General features: G+C 35.1%; 1 protein-coding gene across 2 annotated transcripts in view; it reads left to right on the top strand.

The window, feature by feature from the left end:
- The window catches only part of LOC124409094 (organic cation transporter protein-like), a 31,891-nt gene extending 16,178 nt beyond the window's left edge, over positions 1–15,713 (top strand). The window contains exons 2-11 of one of the 2 annotated variants that reach the window (XM_046886498.1): positions 4,649–4,653; positions 7,443–7,698; positions 11,616–11,826; positions 12,196–12,454; positions 12,684–12,876; positions 13,035–13,253; positions 13,678–13,892; positions 14,079–14,254; positions 14,866–15,038; positions 15,153–15,713. In XM_046886498.1, the coding sequence (XP_046742454.1) occupies positions 7,451–7,698; positions 11,616–11,826; positions 12,196–12,454; positions 12,684–12,876; positions 13,035–13,253; positions 13,678–13,892; positions 14,079–14,254; positions 14,866–15,038; positions 15,153–15,252 (1,794 nt within the window). In that variant the 5' untranslated portion in view covers positions 4,649–4,653; positions 7,443–7,450 and the 3' untranslated portion in view covers positions 15,253–15,713. Of the gene's footprint in view, positions 1–3,290; positions 3,459–4,648; positions 4,654–7,442; positions 7,699–11,615; positions 11,827–12,195; positions 12,455–12,683; positions 12,877–13,034; positions 13,254–13,677; positions 13,893–14,078; positions 14,255–14,865; positions 15,039–15,152 lie in introns of those variants that run through there. The other variant, XM_046886499.1, reaches the window with a different exon arrangement.
- Positions 15,714–16,395: the final 682 nt, after the last annotated feature.

Genomic DNA, 16,395 nt, shown 5'->3' with positions numbered 1-16,395 from the left:
TCTACCGAAGAAGACCAAATTTTGATAAATTTTAAGCACCCCGAGTCACTTATGCCTATGAATTTCCTACGATTTTGGTTTCTACGAATTTTCGTTAAAATTGAAAATGGCCGAGTTATTGGAGAAAAACCATTTTTCATCAAATTTAAAATGGCGGACATAAGTAAGAACAGGATTTGGTCACCATCTTGAATTTACCCGAACCAGTGAAATTAATCTTTCTTTCCACTATGCAAAACCTCACGATTATACAAAGTTACCGAGCAAACGATACGAAGAAAAAATGGTGAAATTATGATTTTAAAACAAGATCTTGTACGAAAACTACTACCGATAAACTTATATTAAATAATAAATAGATTTCTGAAAAGTAGATATCGCAAAAAAAAAGTCTTACGTTGTGTGTTTCATAAGGATTCTGATTGTTATAGAAAAACATTAAAATATCAAATGGTAAAAAAAAAAAAAATACGAATTTACATGGAGTAATTTCCGAAATATTTCAATGACAATTGTACAAGTTTCAAAGATTTGGCAATCAGACGGTTTTACAAAGCGTTTTCTAGGGCGAGTGACTACATAAATTCAGCATTTTATATTTTTGTTGCACGCTTTGTAAAAAAAAAATGACAACCTTGCAGCTAAATAAGATAATTCAATTTTATTTTCGTACATCGGAAGAGAAAAAGGAGAATGCATAATTTGCAATCGTTATCAACGAAACCAGGTCTTCTTGAGAAATACTTGGCGCCTGTCTTTCGATGCGTAGAGTTTCGCAGCGGAGTGACGACAAGAAGTCTTTCGGGTGGCAAATCCGAGGGTGAAGATGAAAGTTTTTTCACGTGACAGGGGCGTTTTTATCATGGCAAAAGCTCCGCGGTATCAGGCTCTCGCAAGTTCACCCGTGACTATGAAATCTGCGCGTGTATTCGCTGGGTCAACTTGAACGAGGCAGTCGGTGTATAATTTTTTACGCGGTTACACTTGTTTATGCTTTAAAAATAGCTATATTTGTTTGGTGGTGAAAAATCATAAAATATGACACCTTGTGTATAGCTGGCTTACGTTTTACAGCTGATTGTGAGAATTGAGCTACTTTTAGAATAACCCAAGAACTGATAAGACGAAAATACGTGAATAAACATGAAAATGAATCGTCAACTATTTTGGAGTTATAACTCAGAAGCTGGAATTACAAGGGATTTGTTTGAATTATCACGAGATAAGGGCAAAGATTAAGCTTGTTTGATACCAACGAGCGAAAAAGATAATATCAGACGTTTCGAGACAGAGAAGTAAACAAATGAAAAATGCAGAAATGGCTAAGCATATAGAAGGGAAATAATATGTTTACAGAAGATGCTTCTGGTGCATGTATATATTGGTACAACAAAACGCCAAGTGAAGAGATACTAAAGAGTACATCTACGACAGCAAAATCCAAGATTGTTAAATTAAAGCACGAATTCAAGTCACATAGAAATACGGGTACCCTGAACCGGTTCTTACGGGTATTAATATTCCGTGAAAGCAAAACGTGGATTATTCATTAAAGTAGAATATTTTATCACCTATTTGTAAACTAGGACTAGATCTCTTGAAAAAGAAAAAGAAAAAATATTGAAAGTACTGTAATTGTAAACAAAAGCTTAGATATCGATGGTTTAGTGTTGGGCACCACTAACTACTTTGTGTAATTAATTACATCGAAATGGCTAATTAAATTGGTAATTTGTAATTAACGGGGTAAAAAATACTAACTTCATTTTCAATTTGTAGTTAGAAAAATTTCAATTACAAATTACGAATGCAATTAGTATCGTTTATTCTTCTAAATACAAATTACGAATGTAATCAGTATCGATTTTTCTTCTAAATACGATGATTTTTACACGGTATAGTATTTTCATGGTTGTCAAGATGTGTCAACAAGCTTTGAGTTCAACCGCATCTCCGGTTTTGAGACTAGCTTACGGAGATTCGTAATCCTTGGAATACGTTTGATCTCATAATTCAGTCAGTTCAGAAGAACAATTCAATCTTCGTTTGCCAAAAGATGTCTCGAATCCTACTAAGAGTGAAAATTTTTTATCCGAGAAAATTAATTCAACAAAGAAGCCAATGAAAGTAGAATTGATTACTAAAAAATGGTTATAAAATTTTCGAATCATCGCAGCAAGTATAGTATCATCTGAGTGACTGAAAAAAATTTCAAAAAATACATCATCACTCGCATGTGTTGGTAGTTATGAAACTGGTTAAATACTGTGTGAATTTTTACGAAGTAAGAGCTTCTTCGACTGCGGCAGAATGAGTTCTGAATTGAATTCACTCGCAAGGCAATTCCCTAATATTCGCGAAACTTCAAGAACTACTTGTCGTTAGCAAAACTAACGAATGAGACTTCTTTCGAGACTCTTACAATTAGCATCGCTGCGTCGTCTTTAGCAAAGGTATGGAACCTCCTTAGAACATGATATGCCCTAACATGAATATGAATAATTGAGTAAGAAATTATTTTATTGATTATTGATGCAATAAAAGACTTTCCTCCCATAAGGTTATGTCGTTTACGTTAAGCATTCGACGGAGTTAAGCAGAAATGGAATTTTTACCCCGCACGAGACTGCGATCCCGATCTCCGGAGCATGTCACGTTTATAAAGATGTAAGTTGGTATTTCCTCGTTCGCGATCCAACGTTCTATATCTTGTCTTGTTCCATATAAGTCGAATCCTCCTGTATGTGACAGGTTTACCTACGCAATGGTATAAACTAAATCGTGATGAAATGCAAAACCGATCGCCATGAGCGACATGGAAAGTGCGTAACGCACGCAAGCAGACAGTCCCAGTAAAACCCAGGCTTGATAAGCGTCATTAAATTTCAAATAAAACCAACAAAATCCCCGTGGCTAGTCTCTTACCGACGTCACGGGTAACCGGTACACCACGTGACTATTAGACTCGGTGAATAAGCGGAGGGGCAAGGTTGTATAAAGACTGCGGAGTCACGAATTCAACAGTTCCCTGAATGCGTTCACGATGCAGCTTACAAATTAATTGCCGTCAGTTTGGCAGATTCATTCGTAACCCAGAGTGGCTTAGGCGACAAGAGTCATTGTTGTGAATTCCTGAACAATCGTGACTCCCGAAGGTCCTTTGTGCGGAAGTTAGATTTACCTTTTTAGGATATTGTTTGAACATTTGATATTTGTTTTACAACTCTTATAGACTATAAATTGGATATTACCAAAATGACGTGTACGAATAAGTAAACAAACAAACAAACAAACGAATTAATTTATTTTAAACGAATAAACGAGTTGGTGAACTTTTTAATTCATTGACAAATATAATAAAACAGTAAATTAATAAGTGACTATAGTCGTGATAATTTCATGAAAAAGACCGTTATATTCAGGGATTTCGCTTCTAGTCAGTTGAAGATTAACGAAGTGTGAGTATTTATTCTGTAAGAAAACCTTTTGATTTAAAAAAAAAAATCAATTTGTAGACGCATTTTGTGAAAAAAATATTTTTTCCACCGTTACGTATTATCCAAATATTGAATACCCTTCGGTAGATTCAACTATAAATTGCTTCATACATTTCACTATATGTAATCGGTGTATACGGATTGGTCAAATTTACGAAATCATTAGAGCGATGGTAACGGAATCCATGGGAATGTGGTGCCAAACCTAACTTTTCTCGGTCATTATTAAACCATTTTGTTTTCCGCGTACTATAAAATCAACTAAACTTTTTTTGGTGGTACGAAAATAACGTTTGATCGTATGTATATTAACCCCGAAATTTTTTTTCCCGGATTAAATTTTATTCATTAGGATCAAATTTTTTTCCGACTAAAGCCACTAGATTAGTGACGTACAAGAACTTGTATCAAAGAAAGTAATAAGCTAAAGACAATTTCATGCTATCTATTTAATCAATATCCACAAGAGTGTAAATTAACTGAATTGTATCTTCTTTTTGTTTTCATGTCAGTCAGTTGTGTGAGTATATAAAAGAATAGCAACATTCTTCGATGTAATTTTCATTCCGGTGCAATCATTTATTATTCGAATCCAAGATAATTACTATAATTGTACGATACTTGCACAATTCTGCATAAAATCTTTGATTTTATTTCGATCATATTTCTCCGTACCTATGTCAACGTACAGTCACTTTATATTGTATTATTTATACGATAGAATTCTTCTGTGACGGATGCAGTCTCAACTAATGACTTTAAATTTTTCCTCAATTGTTTGAACACGGTATGACTCATTTTATAGCAGTCACGTGCGAGACGACTGACACGGTTCAATGGACGGTTATTCAAGTTCCAAATTAATCACGTCTGACAATAGGTGACTTTTTTGAGCTTCGTCAACACTTTTATTGTACGACCCGCGTTAAAAAAATATACGGAGATAAGAAGTTGGTGAAAATTTTGTTCAGTCAGAACGACGTTGCGAAGCTGATTTCGCATACTAGATTCTGTGAATATATTTCACGTAAAATTAAGACAGTCGTTGTATAATTGTGATTATTTTGTCCCCTGAGCATAAAATTTTGGATTTCGTATGTTCGTTGTCTATCAGGCAGCTTTATTCGTTACTTCTTATCAATAAGCAAAAGTTATTGTTCCTCGCTTCCACGTGTCACACTGGTGTCTTTTTCCCGACAGAAATATATGCAGATACGAATTCATTAAAGTGTAATTCCTCTGTACGTCTTTCGACAGAATAAATTATGTAAGGGAAAGAAGAACCATTGCATCGAGGTATCACCAGCAATGCTTCGAAATCGCATGTACGAATAAGCGAAGTAAAATGATCAGATACATCGAGTATAATGAGAAAGCTAGTGGACCCCAAAAAAACGTGCCTCTCCAAAACAAACCGGTTTTTGAACACCGTTGCATCAGCATTATTATTGTTTGACCGAAATTGAATCCAGTTGCAAGTTAAAATTTGGCATTATCGGAGAAATAAATTTTTGGCAATTAATCGTTGAAGGATGAATATTCTTCAAATAAAACGAGTCACAATCAGTGCAATTATGCTTCATTCATGAGAGACAGTCACGTTTTGGACCTATGTGAGGTCGTTCGTGCAGATAATGTAGCGTAAGGTGCATAATTAAAGCCTTTCAATTCAGCGTATCACTTTTTTCATTATTCCACGTCTCTGCTGGAGGACGCCAGATTGATAAACATGAGTTTATAAAATAAACCATAAGAACCAGTTTTTTTAAATTCAATAATAATTAATGAAAGGAGCGGATCGCTATATATATATATATTTAGTCGTTTCAAACACTGTATGCCCTTCTGGTATAAATAGTTGGCGTCACAGCATGCTATGAAAAAAATGTAAATATTCTTGGGATTGCAAAAAAACGTGTTACCAGTATTCGGAATTTTGGAATACCGACCGAGTTCTACAGTAACAACAATTAGAAATTGCTCTCAGTTTGCACGTTTTATACTGAAGTAAATATTCCGCATTAAAACAGTAAAAATGCTGCAGTCAGAGCAGTTTTACATGCAATGTCGAATATAAAATATATCCAAAATTCTACTTCAGCAAGAATAATGCATCAAAAATGTATCAAAATCTCGAACAATAGCTGTGAAATCTTTACCAAAATAAATATATAGTCGGTAGCTTGTGATGTCCGGAGTATACTTTTTGTTGAGAAATATTCTTTGAATATCTGTAAAATATTAACAAAAAATTCTGCGGTAATAATACGAACATATTGAAAGCAGTATTTATAGAATATTGTAAAGATATCTGTCAGAAAGTAAAAGTCTGACATTATAGATTTTATATTCACTTGCATATAACACAGAGCTGAATGGGTTTGGATACGCCAGTAAAATTCATTGCAGCATACGAAGTTCAACAGATTTTACTCGAATGGATAATGTTGAGACTAAAAATCTTTCGCCTTGATTCCTCTGATCGTCGTGCAAGAGCATGCGGAATAAAAATGTCTAAAGTATTACTTGAACGAATTGACGGGTCAAAGTTTGAACTAGTTTTCCAGGTCAGGAAAATTCGTATTCGAGATTCACCAAAGTCCGAATTCTTTTGTCCTAAAAAATTAAGTCAACCTGAATTACGCCACTTGCACTCTGAACCTTTGGATTATAAGTAAACAGAATGCTGTACAATCATATTAACGCATCTTATTTTCACACGCATATTCCTGCAGTTTATAGCATTTAATTCGCAATAAAGCTAGCAAAAGCTACAAACTTGATAAAATCAACTCACGCGTTTTAGTTAAATTTTATTCACATCATTGTTAGATTCGATGCGATCAGTCTTTATTTTTATGCCTTAATTGGTGACCACTTGTCTCACATTTTGGCATCATAGTGTAAGGAGTTAGGTGACTCGTTGATAAAGACACAAAGAAACTTGATGGGCACGCACTACATCGACTCGCATCGTTTCGCAAATTCAACAAATTGTTCATTTGATCGATTAGTGGCAATAAGAATCGTGGTGGGACCTACAGAGGTAAAAGTATTCGCATTTCCGCTATGCGTGGACTGAGAAATTCGGTTGAGAAATGTTGTGACGTCAGCTGGTGAAACTTCTCTATTGGTTCGTCTGCAAAGCTTGACTTAACCCCTTAAACTATGAGTATAATGTGCAACATACGCGTACCAATGAAACCTTAATTAGGTGCAGGTAATAATAATTCCTCGACGAAAATTTCGCTCGAATCCATAACATCGCGTTAAACACTTCAACCATAGTCGTTAGTCTGAGGGGCATGAATTGTTGCTTCGATTAATCCAGGCAGACGAGAAAAGTTATTTTATCATCAACCTTTTTACGCTCTGTATAATTGTGGTAACCTTTGTAATAAAAATGCAATCTACTTTATCAAAGTAGAACATCAACTCGTGATTTACCCAATATGTAAAAAAGCTTGTCAGATTGCGCTGAATGTCGTGTTGTTCAGATAGTCTGACTTGCATAAATTCATATTGATTATCTTTCCTTATCGCGTACCCGCATGTGTACCAAGAGTTCAATGCTTGACGGGTCTGTTCTTGCGTCTAGGTACAAAGCACTTACTTTGAAAATTACTGAAATATACATGGAATGATAGATTACGTACGTTGACTAGGTAATGTGCTGTTATTCGTGGTCTTGAGGGAAGAATTGAAAACGGGTAACTTCTGGGTAAATTTTCATAATTAGTACACTAAAAATAGTCTCGTAGTTTTTCCATTGGCTGGAGCCTTTTAATACACAATTCCATAAGACGCAAGACCCCATTATCGTAACCGTTCTTGACACTGTTCACTCAGTTTTCAAATTTTTATTCTGAACTGAAACTGAAAAACTTGTGAGGGTTTTTTATTTTTTAGACAAGCTTCTTTATAGTTTGTATTTTTATTTTACAGGCGAAAAAATGACGGTTGCTGTTGAGCCCTCGAAGGTGGAAGATGGAAAACGCGCGAAAATCGAAAATTTCGACGACATCTTACCCTATATTGGAGAAGCCGGCCGATATCAATGGCTGCTCTTCATTCTGTTACTGCCTTTCACCGTCGTTTACGCTTTCCTTTACTTTACTCAATTCTTCCTCACCCTTACACCGGAACAATATTGGTGTAAGGTGCCCGAACTTGATGGCTGGAATCTCACCGACCACGAAAAGTAAGTGAAATGTAATTATACAATTAACTGATCGGTTATCTTGGCAAACAAATCGGAATGAATTTTTTATCCAATCGAAATGTTATTTATTATCCAAGCGCAAAATTTTATGCCCGACTTCGAATGAAATTCATTAAAAAATCGTGTATTATACAACGAAGATATTTACTTTAATCAACAATCCAATCATCTTGCATCCAAAATTGATTTTGTGACCATAATCTGAACCCCCAATGCTTACGAATTAATAATCGAAAATATTTTCTAAGAATTATTTTTTATTATAAATGCTATAAAATATAATTGAAGCACAATTCTTAAAGGATTGAGATGCGAATGTTTTTTTCTACTTGTTTCTTTATTTATTTACTCATGTTTGACTCTGGACGATTGTTTAGCTTAAAAATTGAGCGTAATCGAATTATTTCTATAGTGAAGAAAGCTTCAATTCCATCTTCTATGAAAATCACGACGACGATCAGTGTATGTAAAAAAAGGTATTGCGCCATAAGTATGTTCGATTGCACATAATTCTTACCAGAAACTAAATATTTTTGGAAATATTAAGTACGTCTAACGGTAAACATTACCGTCATAATGATATATAAAGATCCAAATCTAATACGGCGTGAAACATATAAGCAAATATGTCTGCTTGATTCCGTTATGCATGTATGTGCCAACGTCAGATGCCAGGTTTCTACGAAAAGCATTTCTACGATAACTATTTTATTGAAATACGTACGTTTGCTACATCGAGAAAGTCATACAGCTTAAAGAACAGATAAATGGTAAAACTCGTTGGACATTCGCTGAAAGTAACGACTGTTTGAGCGAAGCAAATATTTTTGTGTGGTTAACGAAATCTTTCTTTTTTTAAATCAACTAAAATACAAAGTGATTTATCTCACCACATTTCTTGCTGGCTGAAAAAAAAACGACCGAAATTTCAGCTGATCCGAAAAAAAATTGTTGTTGTCTCACCAACAAGTTATCATGTAACCGAATAGTAAATTGTGTTACCAGTGCGAAAAGTAGGCGATCGTTGGGTGCGCAATAGATCATTAAGAACGTAATTTTCTTCTTCATTTCAACCCGTTATAAACAATTCTTGCGATTCGCCAAAGAAGAGATTCAAACGATACTGTAAACGTTGAATATTATGTTTTCAAGTTACCTGTAGTGTAGTCATAAAATTTCTTTCAATTTTCTCAAAAGTATAAGGTATTTGTAAAGAGAAAAAAAATACGCACCATTTATAAAAATGTAAAACATCCACGTGCTCGTTATATATGAATATTCACCTCAAGCAGGTTTTTAATGGACAACACATGGGACAATACATAGGCATGTTAGCATTCGTTTGAAAATTATTTTGCACAACGTGATATCATATAGTTGTAAAAATAGTGCAGTGAAAAACAGAAACGCAGTATCAACGAACTTGGTTGTATGCATGAGTCAAATTTTTCTCATTAACAATCAAACAAACTCTGAGGGTTAACTGCAATACGTGAAAAGAAGTTTTTACGACGCAGGATCCTACGCAAGGACTGAACAGTTTCGTCGAATGAACGGGGCCAGCAATAAAGAATTCCTAGAGAAACAGCGAGTGACGTATGTGGTATGATTTTGCATACTTTACCTGTGAATAATTCGCACTACAAGCTGGATCTCCCTGTTTCTTTTGTTCGCCTGGAGCTATTTTCAACACGCTCAGCTGAGAATCGTGTAGGAAGAAACCGGTTGAGAGGTAATGGGAAATACCCTGATTTGCGCAACGTGCTGTCCAGTTTCTGGTGACGACAAACCGCATCGAGGATGCTAATAGTTTCTTTGAAAATATTTCGATTGTGCATATCGTACGTCTAAAGATTAATCGTAGAGCTGATTTTTTTATGGAATTATATATTTCATTGTAAAATTGTGAGTCAATTAGTAAATGGCTTTGACTAGTTAATAAACATGAAAAGATTATGTGGTCTGTAAAAATACTCTTTAATTCGAAAGCTGTGTCCATTGTATATTTTAATTAAGGTCAGCTTTGTAATTCGTAGTTTGAATCAACCGGAAATCATGTTCTGTCTGTCTTTGAGATCAAAGTTTCGTTGTGTGTGAATGAATACTTTGTTACAGGCAGCCTGGTAAAAATGATTTCTACGATCTTTTAAGAATTTTTAGAGAATTTGCAACGTTTCGTACAATTTTGTAAAAAAAAATTATTTTCACCCAAAATTATAAATATGTAAGGAGAAAAAAAAAAAATTACAAAATGCTAAAATTTTGAAAGAAAATTAACAATTTACAATTAGGTGTGCGATTAAAAACTTCTATTAATATCGTCAGATAGAAAGTAAAAAAATAATTGACATTTATTTATTTATTTTTTTTTCAATTTGACTTTCCCTATCAAAAATATAGCAGTTTGAAATGAACGCGTGACGTCACAACAATGTGCTTGGATATGGATGTACTAGAATGTGAAAAATGTGTAACGTTATGACGTCACGCAGAATTCGATTAGCTATATCTTTGTTAATAAACATTGAATTGAAAAAAGAAAAAATACGTGTCAATTATTTTTCGACATTCTATCTGACGATACTGATAGAATTTTTCATTTGCACACCTAATTTTGTACGAAATAATGCGAAACGTTCCAATTTCTGCAAAAATTCCTAGTCGTAAGAATTTTCATCCGGGAGGTAGGATATCTGCTGCGAATTAATTCAACTATTATTTGCTTGCACGTCTTCCTAAGTTAGCTAATATCACTCCTCATTCCTAGTGATAAAATAACGGCTGTGTACAAATACTTACTAAGGACTCTCTTATAAAGCGGTATTTAAAAAAAAAAACCAATGCATTGAAAAATCAAGGGACGAATAATTACTATCGGGCCAGATAATCACGTAAACACATGTTCAATCGCCTTATACACCATACATGTATACTGTATCGATATCATATTTGCTTTCAAGATCATTGATGCAACTCTCTTATGATTCACCGTTTCCTGTCTCTTTTATATACACTCCGTTCTGCCCACGTGCTTCTCGCATTGACTTCCTTGACAGGAGGCAAGGCCAAACACGCAGCGAAAGAAACGGCAAGGTGTCGTGTGATAACATAAGTGTAGAGCAATTTGCAAGCAAGCGTGTTGGATTCCACTTTTTTCGACGCTTCGGAAATGTGTTACGTTTTTTCTTCAAAACACAACATATTTTGGTGAAAATAAATGGAATGCCATGACTTATAAAAACTAATATAATATTCAATCTCGTTTCCTTATGCTTTAACTGGCCAGAACTCATTTTCATATTTTTATTAAAGTTGTAAAAACAAGACAAAAATCTTCTATAATTCCGTTTTTAGGTATGAATTATTAATGACCCCCCCCCCCCTTCCCCCCAAGTACGAGCAAATAAAAATTTTGTGTTCCATTCCTCTGACTTCTTTGCCAGTTTTCTATTGAAACCCTTCAGGTCTAGGTCAATCGCATTATTTGATTTCGAATTTTTCATCCAAGTAATTATAAAAACGGACTTGGCAATAATTTGGATTTGAATAGTTTACCGACTGCGGTACAGTAGCGTGTGATTTGTATTTAAATTCTCAGCGCCTGAAAGGTAACTTGAGCGGCAACCCGCAAAATATGTAATACGGGTCACACCGTTCAGGCGTTGAATCGGTAAACTGAGCTTGAAACTTAGTCACAAACAATTTGATATTAACCCGATTAGATGAAAATAAAATTTGATATTTGTTAGATTAAATTAGATCAAATCATATGTTCCCATTTCTTTCCGCGATACGAAATCCGTTTTGAAATAAAATTATATCGGGCTAATTACATCTTATATTTGCAATAAAAAAATTTATAATCACATGATGTTAATCCAATATAAAACTTTCAGGATTGCCCTCTCTATTCCTGCGGCGAATGCTGATGAACTGAAATTAGAAGGCGCCACGGCTGTTTCTCGCTGTCAAATGTATGCTGTCAACTATACCGAACAACTCTTGGCAGGCGTGAGAATAGCTGACCCATCGTGGGCGACTACAAAGTGTGAACATGGCTGGTCGTTCAACTTTACGAACATTCCATATGCCTCGATCGCCGCTGAGGTAAATTTGCATAAGAAAAATACGGATTTGTTTGCTTAAAATTTCTTAATAATTATAACATCCGAGCGGGTAACCACTCCTGAAGTAGATCGAACATCCGACCTCAAATCTTCATGATTTCCAAACTTCGAAAGACTTCGTAAGTTCAACTGAATCCACATAACCGTAAGTGACTGAGTGAATTTCGTTGACGATGTGGATCCGACTTCCATAGTGGTTACCCCTCGATACTGCTAATTCCAAAAACCTAACGTAAGTGAATTATGATTTTCAGTTGGGTAGTTTCAAGGTTTGCTTGCTTCTCTATCGTACCCAACGAATCGTACTTATGCCACTTATGTTAATCGAATCTTATGTTTACGTTTACAGTTGGAATGGGTTTGCGATAAGACTTACCTCTCATCTGCAGCTCAGTCAGCATTTTTTGCTGGTAGTATGATAGGCGGGCTTGTGTTTGGATATGTCGCCGATCACTATGGACGAATCCCCGCCTTAGTAGCGTGCAACGCGGTGGGATTCTTTGCATCAATTGCAACAGTTTTCGCAAATAGTTTTTGGTCCTTTTGCTTGTGCAGATTGGTTGTTGGAACGGCCTTCGATAACTGCTTCAACATCCTCTTCATAATCGGTAAGAGTTCAGAAATTTATTATTCTACTTTCGAGCAAAAGTTAAATTTAGCCGCTACTGGACTAACAATCTCAATCAATCTTTCAATCGATTGAAAACTCTTTGTTCCCAACTTGATACCGGCCTTCTTCTTCAAAAAATGTTCTTAGCATGCGGAATGCATATCAAGTGATCAGTGGGAAAACACTTCACGTCATATCAACGCTCTAATCCAATTTCCATTTTACAGTAATAGAATACGTGGGCCCAAAATACCGGACCTTAATTGCCAATCTGTCCTTTGGAATATACTTCGCGGTTGCATCTAGCATTCTGCCATGGATAGCATACTGGATTGCTGACTGGAGGATTCTTAGTGTTGTAACTGCGGCTCCATTAGCGATTGCCTTCGTGGGGCCATGGATCGTTCCAGAGAGTGCGAGGTAAATTTATAATGACTAATTTTTACCCATTAAGTTAGGCCATCGATATTCGGCTACATGCGCAATGAATTATACGTTCGTCATATCCAATTATCTAGTCAACACCTACGTCACTGATCATCATGGAAGGCTTTTTCTCACATCATTCTTTGTTGCAGATGGTACATCTCAAGTGGTAAAGTAGACAAAGCTATTGACATGCTCCAGAGGTTTGAGCGTGTGAACGGTAAAACCGTGGAGCCAGAAATTTATGAAGAGTTTCGAGAAAGTTGCAACAACATAATAAAAAATGACAAGTCGCATAACAATTATACAGTGCTGGATCTCTTCAAAAAACCGCGACTCGCACGGATAACGGTGATGCTGATTATCTGGTGGTAAGAGACGAACTACTTGTCCACAATTAAAAAAAAAAATCTCATCGCTTTTTCATCGCATCAATTGTACATTGTGTAAAATAACACGATACCGCAACAATATGTGTAATGTAAATTCAACTTTGAATTAATTTTGAGATTGTTTTGATTATTCTGTGAGTTCAGTCAAGGTTCGACATAAACGTTATTTCTCTCGCTTTGTGTTCATACTGAATTTTTCATGGATTGTGGAATAATGGTGAAAAATTAAAAGTAAGTGTGTCGTGTTGTTGATCGACTACCTTTACACATTTTTCCAACCATGTCGTTTTGAATGTAAATTATACAGATTGTTCAAGTCATGCTTCGATATCAACAAAATCGTTAGTACTGGAATTTTTCACCCAACATTGCCAGCATTTCTCATACATCCGATTGATTACAGGCTTACAATGATCATTGTCTTCGACGGTCACGTTTGGAACATGAAACTTCTGGACCCTAACGTCTTCATGTCGTTTTCACTTGCTGCTCTCACCGAACTTCCGGCTGCTGTAATTCTTGCAATTCTCTTGGATCGCTGGGGTCGAAGATGGATGAGTTTCCTGTCTATGACGATATGTGGTATATTCTCCTTCATCGCCATCGCTACTCCCGCCGGTTTGTAGAGACATAATTTTATTTATTTATATTACTATTAACAACAGAAGAGGGAGACATCGAGAAAAAATGAAAACTTATATACTTTTCCTGACACTTTACCGATCAAAGTTCAATTGACGTAATGTTTGACATTTTGATTATGTAAATTTGGAAGTGTGATTAAATGTTAATTAATATTTCCAGGAGGGCCAACCGTAATTATGGCTATTTTCGCCCGTTTGGGTGTAAATATAGCCGCAAATATTGGCTTCCAGTATGCCGCTGAAATGTTACCTACAGTCGTACGAGCTCAGGGTGTCTCACTTATCCACATCATCGGTTACTTCGCACATATAATCGGACCCTACATTGTATACCTGGTAAGTTTTGTGTAAATTGGTTAACTATTTGGGAGAATTTAAAAATGAAATGCTTTTAGGTATACAGTTTTTTTTTGTCAAAATTAGAATTGAATAAAGCATTTTAAAAATCGCCGAAAATTTTGAAATAAATTTGCTCGAATTTTGAATTACACAGTCAGTTTCAAAATCTCTACACCTGGTCGTAAGAATCAAAAAGTGATTGTTTTATTGTTATTTAATATTTTGTGTCTCATATCTACTTATTTTTGGTATAACATCCGAAAATCTTTGCAAATGAAAAATTTGGCACTGAAATTCAAGTTGAAATTCTTGTTAGATTTGTCTATACATCAGGAACTTTGCGTGGGAAAAATTCTGACATAATTGCACCTGCACTTCAGGAAAGAATCTTTTGTTTTTCAATTGAAATCAGATTCCAGATAAAAAATGTTCGGCCGAGAACAAATAAAATTAAAAAATATTGAGAATAAGGCCCTAAAAATGTTCTATTTTTGAAACGTTGCATTCGAAATAACTTCAGAACATTTTAAGAATATTAGACTGAACTATAACCGAAATCCGAATGTTCGTCGTCGTGTACATTAATGTAAGTTTTTCTAATTTTACAGGCAGAGGTCGCTCCAGAGTTGCCGCTCGTAGTGCTGGGTCTTTTGTCAATGTTCGCAGCGTTTCTGACTCTATTTTTACCAGAAACTTTGGATCAAGATTTGCCAGAAAGTCTTCAAGAGGGTAATGATTTTGGTAAAGAGCAAAGCTTCTGGTGGATTCCGTGCATTAGCAGGTAAGCAAATTTTGAAAAAAATTTAATTATTAATGAAACAAGGGTATAACGTTCTTAGATTCGAACAAAGTTCGAAATAAACCTTGATAAAACTTAATAATATGGATTTTGCAGGACTCCAGAAAAGAAGAAAGCCTACAGAAAGAAACTAGGTGTAACAAACGCAGGTTTCAATCCAGGAAGTCTGAGCAGAATCGATTCCACGAAGTTGTAACGAAGCTTTTGGCCCTTATCATGTAAGCTAAACAGATAAACCAAAGTGTTGTGAATATCAACATATGGGTGACTTGAAGCTAGGCTAATTGTAAGCTTCAAGAGACGAATGTGTGAAAATTTCTTTTACTGGTCGTAAATATTTTTCGTAGCATGTATAGACACAAACTTAAGAAGGTGTGTGAAAGTTAGAAACGCTGAATTGCTCAATTATTTTTTACACTTGCTTAAGTATTATGTATATATTCGTGTCACACGTTTCGAGTGCTCGTTGCCAACAGAGAACTTGTATATAAAGCAATAAGATCGATTGGAGTGAATAATCTGTATTCAAGTAAGCAGAATACGGAAATACGATACACCGCCACGAGTATTTTATAGCTTCAAAAAAGCTTTCACTTATCCGGAAAAAAATTATTCCGCGGGACGATGATGTAATGCACGAAAAAATTACACTGCGAAAAGGATTTCTGCAACTAGATCTTTACAGGAATGTATGTACGTAGAGCTAAAAACGAGCGTGAATGGATATGAGTCTGCTCACCAATCGCTTGTGTACCAAACAGAGTTCTTACATTAATGAACAAAGTTATAAAATATCTATACATAGTCTGATAGATGATTAGATTTCAACATTGAACTCCGAGTTATTTAATTCGAGTGAATAATTGTGACGAATCACATATTGTGATTATTGCATTCCGAGAGTGTCAATTAGTTCGATGGAGTGTCAATAAGTCATAAGGACATAATTACGAATCGATATTCGGGGAAGGAATCCGTATCCATTATTTCTCATTTCCCTGATTGGATTTGGGATTGATTTGTCATTCGAAATACAGAAATGGAACTTTGATTGAAAGCAGACGATGTTTATTTCACTGACAATGAAAATGCGTCGTAGAAATATTTATTTATAAACTGGGATGCTTGAAAACAAAAACCTGTTTGTTGTGTTATATTAGTTATAATAGATGCTGATTAGCTGTTAATTATAGTTTACCGTCTCTATCGTTATTGCTTTCGTTGTTATTCTAAATTGGTAATTTAACGTGTAATACGACAAAGTTGTAACTATTTTTTACAATAGTTAAATGATAAATATTTCGACAAACACAATAAATTCTTATCAAATATTGCAAAT

This window comes from Diprion similis, chromosome 8 (genome assembly GCF_021155765.1).
Source record: "Diprion similis isolate iyDipSimi1 chromosome 8, iyDipSimi1.1, whole genome shotgun sequence".
In the NCBI taxonomy this organism is placed as follows: domain Eukaryota; kingdom Metazoa; phylum Arthropoda; class Insecta; order Hymenoptera; family Diprionidae; genus Diprion; species Diprion similis.
The sequence above is the reverse complement of the archived record's forward strand: the minus strand, read 5'-3'. Positions and strand labels throughout refer to the sequence as shown.